Source organism: Salarias fasciatus, chromosome 6 (genome assembly GCF_902148845.1).
Source record: "Salarias fasciatus chromosome 6, fSalaFa1.1, whole genome shotgun sequence".
In the NCBI taxonomy this organism is placed as follows: Eukaryota; Metazoa; Chordata; class Actinopteri; order Blenniiformes; family Blenniidae; genus Salarias; species Salarias fasciatus.
Window position 1 is genome coordinate 18880984 of NC_043750.1, and position 10541 is coordinate 18891524.

At 42.4% G+C, this 10541-nt stretch overlaps 1 protein-coding gene across 1 annotated transcript; it reads right to left on the bottom strand.

Annotated features, from left to right (window-relative positions):
• Positions 1–1331: 1331 nt before the first annotated feature.
• LOC115390011 (mannosyl-oligosaccharide glucosidase-like) lies at positions 1332–9279 on the bottom strand. Its single transcript, XM_030093663.1, has 5 exons — positions 9186–9279; positions 6169–6532; positions 5502–5725; positions 5195–5388; positions 1332–4215 (listed from the first exon to the last, which is right to left on the bottom strand). The coding sequence occupies exons 2-5, from the start codon at positions 6515–6517 to the stop codon at positions 2445–2447; spliced, it is 2538 nt and encodes an 845-aa protein (XP_029949523.1). The 5' UTR covers positions 6518–6532; positions 9186–9279; the 3' UTR covers positions 1332–2444.
• Between the last annotated feature and the right edge of the window lie 1262 nt (positions 9280–10541).

A 10541-nucleotide genomic window follows, 5' to 3' on the forward strand; every position in this document is an offset into this window, starting at 1 on the left:
ATGGACGGCATTTAAAATCCATACACACAAGAAATCAGTATGCCTGATGCTTCAGTATTGTAAAAAAAAAAAAAAAAACACATAAATGATCAATTTTGAAACCGATCTGGAAAGATATATCCAGGCTTTTGCTTTAGTGTCATTATCACAGCTATTGCCTACAGTAATCATGGAAAGAAACACGCTGTTGCTCATAATACATTCAGCTAAACTACCAATCTGCAGCTTCACAGTCTATCTGCCGTTCTGCTAACTGATACAGGCACTATTTTTAGCCACGCAGCCTTAAAGCACCACACTAAGCCTTCAGCTATACAACTAACACATTTAGCCCATTCAAAGGATTCACAAAAGTCTAGAGGTTGGAGTCCAGTGGTCATGCACACATACTGAGAGCCCGTATTAGTGCTCCAGGTACTGGCGTTTTATATCTGGTGTCAGAGTATTAATAAGAACACTGCCGCCGTACACCCCGGCGTGTGAATGTATGCCAGCATATGTCAAGGAGTGAAAAGAATTTGCCATCTATGTACTCTTCATGCCTTTTGATGTTAGTTAATGAAGTACACAGTCCTCACAACGACCGCACACCATGGAAACCAGGGAAAATTAAGCAAATAATAATTGAAAAAAAAAAAAAAACAGAAAAAGAAAATAATTGACGTCAGTTAGAGGCCTTCGAATGTGCCATCTGACAAAGGATAGAGGACCGGGCTGTTGTACTTGAGGTCACAGTGTGTTGAATCTACTATCTGACAGAGAGGAGGTGACATCTGTGCACAACATGTGAGGTTTTGTTAAATGCATTTTCAATGCTCAAGCTGGAAGGAGGAGAAAAAAAACACGTTTGACTATGAGGTTCAGACATGCTGCCGCTCTATTACACCGGATAAAATTAATATGTATATCTTAGACTGGAGAATTTCTCTTTCTGGATGATATGCACTGTGAGATGATACATCATAATAAAAATGTGAGGAATACAATAAAGTGGCCACGTGTGTGTCACCTCTGCTGGCAATGAAAATTAACCCAAGGTTAGATTTGAATTACAAATTTACACACATCAAGAATTACCCATGCAGACTGATTTCATTTATTGTGCAATACCAGTAGTGCTTTCTCCATGGTAGAAAGAGTCGGAGTCAAAATGACCGAGTTCAAAACACAAGCAGCGATTAAAGAAAAAAAAAGCTACACTTTCTTTTTCTTTTATTTCATGCTGAGATGAAACCCAATAAATTATTGGCTTCCAATCGAGGATCGCACAACAGTAAAAAAAAAAAAAAAAAAAAAAAAAAAAAAAAAGAAGAAGAAATAAACCAACAAAAGAATATTCAAACCATTTATTTTTTTAAAACAAAACAAAACCGGTTTCACAAATCGAGGTTGTGTTTCCTGCCAGTCAAACCACAAGCTGTGTGTATAAAATATGGCTGAAAGCAGTGATTTCAGAGGTGCTGGGCAAGACTGGATGCAACATTTGGTTGCAAGACTACAATTAAACAATATCAAAATGTCAATCATTAAGACAGAAACGCAAAGAAATTGGCAGTCCAACAAGAAAATGGCACAATAACAGAAGAAGGCCCGTATTCCTGGAGTGAGAGCACAACTTGTCTATTCAAAACTGTCTTTTCAGCTACTGTGAAAGAAGGGCGACACTTTAGATTATTGTCATGAGTATTTGGTAAATTAAGACCTGAATTTTATTGACAAAAAATAAAAAATAAAATTGTGGCCTTGACAGCAAATCAGTTTAATACAAATAACTTAAGAAATTAAACCAATAAAATTTCATCAATTACCATAAATCAAACAGCAGGCCGACATTTGGTATTGTGGCATAATCATTTTGTTTAAAGGGTTAAACTGATGTTAGCTGACGCTTTGTAAATCACATGTATGAATAACAACGTTATATTAGCAGAACAGATTAGAGAAGAAACAGACACCATTTCTCATTTCAGAATGAACTCCAACTGTTAATCATTTACATGTTTGTAAAAGTTCAATGATTTTCATCCATTGGCCAATATTTCATCATTATCACAAAAGCTTGAATCCTTTTTTTTTTTCTTTTTTTGAGGGGTTGGTTAAATGTTGGTTTTTTTCTCAATTTAATATATCAGACAGGACAAGTGAAAATACCACAAGTATAATTTCACTGTGTAAAATACATCCCAACTATGTAACTAAGGCAGTAGTTGGCTCCACATAAAGAGAGGGGAGCTGCTTTGAAACTTGTCTGAATAAGTGTGGGAAACCTGCTATTTCTAATTAAATGCTTAATGAAGAGGAAATGTGATCATAAAAGATAATCTGTGGTGATCTTGTGTAGTCAGCCAGATTACATTTACTATGTCATAACACTCCATGTAACTTACCACTTCCTGATGAATGAACCCCAATATCTTAGAAACCATAATATTAAATGTCCTGACTCAGTACTGTTCGGCCATCATTAACACTGTCAGGGACGACCAGCCGGTGAAGGGGTGGCTTCCTTGGCCCCTCCCGGTGCCGTCATTGTACTGTTCCCAGATATAACCCGTTTCCACATACTGTCTGTAAACGTTATTGATAATGTTAGTCCTGAGTTCCTCATACAGAAGAGCTGCCTTCTCTTGGTACGGCCCTTCTGAACTACTGTAGTGGTGGAGGGCTCTCACCGCCAAGTAGTTGATATTAATCCATACTGCTCCCCTCCAGTAGGGGGCGTCGTGTTCAGTGTTTCGTTTCATGTACAGGGGGTCAGCCTTGGAGAGTGAGCGCAGGCCGTAGGGTGTCCACAGCTTATTGGAGTCCCTCATGTCTCGGAGGATGTGCTCCAGCTTGGGCGAGTCGGGCTGCAGGAGGTGCAGCAAGAAGGGGAACAGGCTGACGTAACCCATGGCGTTGACGTACTGCAGTTTGGGCGCCCTGCGGACGGCGCGCACGAGCCGCGCCACGGGGAACTGGTGGCGAGGCTGTCCGGGAGGGACGTAGACTTTCTCCTGCTGCAGGGACACGGCCTGCGTGTGGTTGCCGAAGTCGCTGAAGGCACGCAGTTGTTCGGACCAGTGCAGCTCGTTCAGCAGGCTGTTGTCGCTGAGCACGGTGTGCGTGCGCTCGTAGTCCTCGTGGGGCTCGTCCAGAAGCCGAGCGATTCTCGCCATGATGCCGGAAGACAGGGCCATCCAGCAGTGCAGATCCACGTGCCGCTCGTCTGCTGAGGGGTGCGAGGCACGCGGGTAGTCGTCGAGCCCGGAGGTCAGGGTCTTGGGATTAAGAAACAGATTGGTGTCTTTGTCTCGTCCACGCCAGCGGTAGGAATTGGGCAGGGGCCCGGTCTGCGTGGTGTTGTACCAGTCGAACCAGGTTTTTAGCCTGGGGAAGAGCCGCCGGAGGAAAGCCAGGGTCTGCTGAGACGCTGGAGCGTCTGAATTTGAAGAGAGCTGTTCAGTGAGTTCCTGAAGAGCTAAGAAGAGAGTAGGTGGGTTGGCATTCTCGTTCCGCTGAACAACAAACTCAGCTGGGACTTTGCTGCGCGCCTCATCTCCAAGAATTTGCTCGCGGGGGATCCAGCCCTCCATATTCATCAGGCCTATCCAGTGGGCAATAGCCTCCCTGGTCACTTGGGGATCCCACTTGCTCAGGAGAAGCTGGTGAAAACCTTCGTCCCAAAGGAATCCTCGGGGAAAGAAAGAGCGCGAGGGGACGGCAGTGAATAAAGCCCCTTCAGGGTACAGCAGTGGGTAGTCGTTGTAGACTGACTGCACCACAGACTGGCCGTAGAAGTAACCCATTCCGCCCAACATATTGCTGAGCGCTGCCTTGCCAAATTTAATATGTGCCTGGCTGAAGCCTTTTCTCTCAAGCCCAAAAGTTTTCTCAAACTTTGCGTTAAACTCAGATTTCCTCTTCTCCAGCTCCTGCGTCATGATGGACCCCACCAGTTGGTTTGGACGATGGTGGAAGCTTCCCGACTCGAACAGCACTTCGATCTGAAAAGGCAACTGAACCGTCACCTGGTGAACCACAAAGTCACTCTCTTTCCTTTCGTCGGCGGGTTTCCGGTTGCTTTGGTGGTGGGGGGGCTTGTAAGTGTCCACGGCAATGTAATGCCTCTTCTCGCCCGAAGGGGGGCTGTAGACGAACCTGCGGTTCAGGCTGTGCTTCACAATGTCAGTCAGCTTCTCCAGTCCAGGAGAAACCGTCTGAAGGTAGTTGTAGCTGCAAACATAGGAGACATACGTTACCCGCCACGTGCTTTCAAACAGGCGAAAAATCTGGGCTTTTAAACTTGTGAATGTTGTGTGCAACTGAATTCAACTTTGAAAAGGAATTTACAGTATTATAAATTTATGCGGCTTTTAACACACTGTAGATTAACTCTAAATGACTCATGCTGGACTGAGAAGTGGAGGCACTGTTCAAATTTTCTTATTCCAAACAAACATTCCTGCCTAAATAATAACTAATAATCACACGATTGTCGTGAACCCCATCAGTGCACGCTGTACCTTTCCATTTCGGTCCTGTCTGGCACTCTTCAATGTGAAATGTCCCTGTAACTGTTGCGAGCAGAGGTCTGATCCAAAGAATTTAAAGAAAAAAGGACAGATTTTTCTGGAGGTGGGAAAACACCTTCACTGATGAAACGCCTTTATGAAAAGGCTCCAGTTCTCTTTGCTTCATCCATTTCTCCAACAATAAACATCACAACATTCAGGAAACAAAAGATGAACAGCTCGTTCTGCTGCCATCTAGTGGCTGGGTTTCTTTCTTACCCCACAAGCTAAGCAGCAGTTCATCACTCAACACTTCAAGTCATTTAACTTTCACTGAACAAGTGATCATATTTGGCAATGCCCACGATTTTTCTTGTTTCTTCCGAACAGTCCCAGAAAACGGGAGGATTAAGGTGTGTTTAACACTGAGAGGGAAGCTTCTGAAATTCTGCCATTTTGCATATCTTTTACATACAGGCTGGCCTCTCCTGACTTACTAGAGAATTCTGTTCAATGTTTTAAGAAATGCAATCCATTAACATAAAAGAAAAGAAAAGTTATCACAACAAGCCTTTTTAAGTGATTCAGTCCAGCAAATTTTCTTTGCTGAATATCCTCAAACGTGTCTCCAATAACTCCACTTTCACTCGGTTCCCTCCAGCTTTCTTGTCTTTGTAATTGTCCTGCGTGTGTGCACTTACCTGGCGTATTTAGCGCTGGTTAACTCCCCGGTCACGGGCTTTCGGAAGGTAATTTTGAAGTTCCCGAGCTCCTCTGAGAAGCCCGTGATGGAGGCGAGGCGGTTCCTCTCCTCCACGTGAGCCTGCAGGGAGCCCTGCGTGTCTGCAGCTGCGTAAAACATCAGGGAGATGACGGGCGCTTGGGGCGCAGAGCTCTGGTGGGTGGATAAAAATCATAAATTATTTCTAAGTTACGACCAACATATGACACGAGATGCACTTTATTTTGATCATGTGACATCTGCACGGGAGCCAAATTATGACTCACGTCCTGCTTGGCGGTGATCCTCCAGGTCCAGTCTCCTCCGTTGTCCCCTCCCATCCTCTTGACGAACTCTGTGGTGAGCGTGAAGTCATTGTCTCGAATTTCCTGGACGCCAAAGGTGATTCCATCATGCATCAGCCAGCCATAACTTTGCAGATGATCCCCCTGCTCGCAAGTGTGCCTCAGATTCATGTCCAAGTCAGAGAACTGACGCATCCACATCATGCCTGAGGAGAAATGGGAAAAAAAAAAAAAAAGGAAAATGAGTCAATTGTAAGCATGAAGGATTCAGAAACACAACATCAGTCAAATTTTTATCCCACATGGCATAAATCATGGAGATGAATAAGGTTACATATTCTAAACTACGAAAAGTGGCGATCCTGGATCAACAGTCTGAAAAATAAAACGGGTAGGAAAAACACACTATTAAATACAGAAGCGTTAATTCACTCCAAGTATTTTACCGACTTCAGACGTAAGTGCGGTGAAAAGGCCCATCGAAAAAATACCAGCATAGATTTTAACAGGATCAGGAAATATCACATCTAAACGGTCACATCTAAATAGATTTTGGCGAACAACATTTAATCATTTTATTCTCTGCATTATATTCTTCCAATTCACTGAAGCAATGTGATTTTTGCAGCAGATAAATCTGACGGCGCACCTGTAACAATGGACCTTGGACTCCTTGTCTTCATGCCAAAGTACACCTGAGGTCGATAAGAGCCCCAGAATCTCTCCGGGGAAACCTTGGCGGTGCTGCTATTGGCATCCAGGACGGGGGCCGACGGGTGCAGCGTCACCACCCGGTTGGCCAGGCTGGATCGCATGTAGAGGGCGTAGAAGAACCAGATGAGGCTGAATATGCAAAGGCCAATGGAGATGTTGATGAACAGCTTCCCAATGTCAACTTTCTTCTTCTTCTCCTTGCGGTGAAATACGGAGGGCTTCTCATCTTTCCTTGGAAGCGGAACAGCTTCTCCCGTCACCACCCTCTTCCTCTGCCTGCCCATCCTGCCCTTCGGAAGCTGGAAGTGAGAGGAGACAGACGCTTTTTCACAACATGGTCTAATTTAGCAAAGGTCCACAGCAAAAAAGGACTTCTTCAACAACTTGTGAAATGGACCTACTTTCTCCTAATGTCTACCCAAATATGCACTAAATGTGAAGACCGCGGATCATAAAATGTTGAAAATGAGAATCATGACATTGTTATACATCAAGTAATACAGTCAGCGAGGCTATTCTGCAACATTGGACACAAACGCTAAATTTACATCCAGAGTCATCAAGAATCACCATCGATTTTTGCACAAATTGCATTTATTAAAAAAAAGACCTTGACCTTAGTAACAATAGCTGTTCAAATGATTATTTTTAAGTATTCACAAGTCTTGTATATTAAGTTTGAATGAAGCTAAGTCAGCTCGAGAAAGTATGGAGACTACACAGTGAAATAAATGTCTGGAGCAAAGCACCTGCAGATGTACAGAACATGACTTTGCACTGTGAACAATGTGAGTTCATGTTCATTCAGGTGTAAATCTAGCTAAAACGCAGTGACACAAGAGCAAAGTTGTGTGAAAGTTACTTTATAAAGATGGATTTGTTCAGAGGAATCCAGTCATCTTCTTCAAAACTGCAATTTGATAATACGAGGAGAAAAATGTGTCTCAGCATGACGTTGACAACTGCTTATTAATTCAAATGTTTAAATCAAACCCCACTGATCCTATTTTTCACCAAACCCATTACAATGTTGATTGTTGAGACACAAAAGAAATCCTAATTACAAAAAGGCGTTGTTTTTTAAATGAACAAAATACACTCATGCATTTATACATGTACTTCTAATGGGAGGAACATTTTATACCTCAGATATATTTATAGTCAGGTGAACAGAATTTTTATTAGTCGTGATTATTCTTTTAACAATTCTATGTATACTAACTAGTTATCTCTTTTAAATCAACACAAAGAAACACAAGAACAGATACCGTATATGTTTTGGCTGAAAAGAATATATTAACCTGTTCGGGTGAATGCAATGGAATGAAGGTCAAATGTGCACGCTATTTAAATGCATCAGAATTGTTCATGATGTGAATATAAACCTATGCATGCCTTATAAGATGACAGTGGTATTTTACTGGAGCTGTGGTATAGTTCTGTTTCAAATAACATATATTTTATTTATATGAACACAAGATATGATGGATGTTGAAATACATCCAAACAGAGCAACAGTAAAAACCACAACAAACACTGCAGAAAACCCACAATAACAAAAACCCAGGCCACAACAGAAACACAAATGCAATGTCCACAACATAAGGTCAGAAGAAAAGGCCGTTTCTGGGGGATAATATTTTCTGACAGACGGGAGAGCTGCAGGAGAGTTGAATGAAGTGCAAGTGAAACGCTGCAGCATGATTATTGCGATAAATGTCATCATACATTTTCAGGAATCATCAATGTTGGCCAGATTGTTGAAATAGTCAAAATGTTACGCATGTGCTCTGTTGCCCATCGTTTGATTCTGCGCCATTTCTGTCCATAATTACTGTCTCCTGGAAACAAAGATTGTTCTTCGAATGGTTGTGCACTTACACTGCAGCCTTTGCATTTGCTTGTGACCTTTCGCTGTTGCGTTATTGCTTCGTGTTGCCCCAGCGACCCTATAACTTTTACAGAGCACAGGATGACATCTAAAATGCCAAAGTCAAAATGCAGAACTTCAGACTGAGTACTGCATACAAAAGGTAGTTGAACTTGACTTTGAGGGAATACTGGAGAAACAATTAAACTCCCTAAAATCTCTCTGAGCAGGTACATATGTCCGGTGCTTTTGCGTGATGGGCAAGATCTACCGATTGCGCTGCCCAATATCCTGACTAGGGTTAGTGTGAGGGGGCAAAACATCCATGTAAAATTAACTGAATGTGCAAGGTGAATATATAGGTCAAGCATAAACATGGTTGATGGACAGATTGGGACTATTGCATGCTCATTTGTATTGGTAAAATGCGCAGCGTGATCGACGGATCTTTGCGCAAATAACGGATCCATTCGTTCTCTTATTTGCGCAGCGCAATCAGGCTGTTGCATGTGATGCACGCCGACCGCATCCGCACCAGAGAAACCTGCAGTCTGACTGATAATCATCAACTGAATAATTATCACAGGATCGTTTCCTTTGACAGCTGCTTTCAGGACTGATTGCCAGGGGTATTTCGATAAACTGCTACAAAACTGATGTGATAAACAGCTATGACCAATTTTGTACGCGAGTCGTGCAGGGGCTTCAAAACACGCGTGAACTTCAAGTCACACCAGGCTACAAAAAGCTGTCTGGCTAACAACCTGTCACACCGGTTCTGGAGGAAATAAACACATTTACGTGGCCGAGCACTGATAACATTCAACTACACGCGCACGCTCGGCAACACCCAACTTTACCCTACCAGCAGCGACACCTGTTTAACGTGTTTTGGGAGTAAAACTCGCCGCGACGCCCCGGCGGTGCAGCCAGCAGGTCGCACGCTGCTGGCCGCTGCCGTCATGCTAACGTTAGTTTGTAGCCTAAAGCCAGCTGCAGTGGCGGCATAATGAAGCTTTATGCGGCCTGCAGGACCCTTGCGCGGTTCTAGCTTGATGTTCATTGAGCAGATGGTTACAGACCTGAAAAGAACAGCAGAAACTCAGCTGCTCATTATCCGCCGCTCGCTGCACCAGCTCACCACTCACTTCCTGGTTACAACTCGTTTCCACTGACGTGGCCACGGCTCCGGAGCGTGCGGCTGTGACGTCACGACGCCAGTCCCCGACTGAATATTACATATTTTGATAATAACGGTAATAAAAATGTAAAATGAACACATAGGACCTTGGTCACATAGGTGTGTAAAAACTGAGATGGCATTATGATGAGATAATGAAAATATAAAGTTTGCAATAAAGTGAAAAAGATAAAAAAAAAACTCGAAAGCAGATTTAAACGAGTCATTTTATTGAAATCTATGAAATGAGACTCTAGTCTCTGTTTTTTTTCTTTTTCGTTTGTTGTGCAATACATGAAACACCAAGCATTTACTTCAGAAAGATTTTTATAAATTCACAAAATATTCAGCTATTAATTATGAAACTTTTTCTGGGGACAATATGCCTATTTTGTTTGAGATTACACAAATATCCCATAAATATAATTCTGGTATTCCAAACACAAACATGAGTTTTGAAGCTAGTCCTAAATAAACAATTTTTGAATTAGAGCATATGGCTTGCTCAAATATTTATTTTTTATGGGAAGAAAATCATATATATATATATATATATATATATATATATATATATATATATATATATATATATATATATATATATATATATATATATATATATAGTATAGGAAGTATAGGAAGAGCCGACATCGAAGGATCAAAAAGCGACGTCGCTATGAACGCATGGCCGCCACAAGCCAGTTTATCCCTGTGGTAACTTTTCTGACACCTCCTGCTTAAAACCCAAAAAGTCAGAAGGATCGTGAGGCCCCGCTTTCACGGTCTGTACTCATACTGAAAATCAAGATCAAGCGAGCTTTTGCCCTTCAGCTCTACGGGAGGTTTCTGTCCTCCCTGAGCTCGCCTTAGGGGTCTCAGTACAGAGGGGGCGGAGCATTCTCGACGGGCCCTTATGATAGTAATTTTACCATTCAAACAATACCTCATCCTACCATCAAACAACACACTAATGCTCACTTTTATTGAGTCAAGCAAACCTATATGCCTCAGAAAGCAGAACAAAGTCACAAACCAGTTCACAAACTTGTTCTGAAGAAAAAAATACACATATGCACACACACACACACACACACGCAGCCTGACAGCTGTCAATCCCAGAGCGTCGCTGTCCATGGTGCTGAAATATCAGATAAAAACTCACTGGCTAAATCTGTACCATCTTTGATACAGCTTAAATATAAAATGAACACAGCTGGTCTAAAATTACACAATCTATTCAGATAGATATAGACAGCTA

What these genes read in the sequence shown, in the direction of transcription:
- LOC115390011 (XM_030093663.1), bottom strand. Translation starts at nt 6,517, where the DNA reads ATGGGCAGGCAGAGGAAGAGGGTGGTGACGGGAGAAGCTGTTCCGCTT. An exon ending in TCCAAGGTCCATTGTTACAG is followed by an intron (nt 5,726 to 6,168) that starts GTGCGCCGTCAG and finishes ATTTCTCCTCAG; the next exon opens with GCATGATGTGGATGCGTCAG. An exon ending in ACCAGCGCTAAATACGCCAG is followed by an intron (nt 4,216 to 5,194) that starts GTAAGTGCACAC and finishes CTATGTTTGCAG; the next exon opens with CTACAACTACCTTCAGACGG.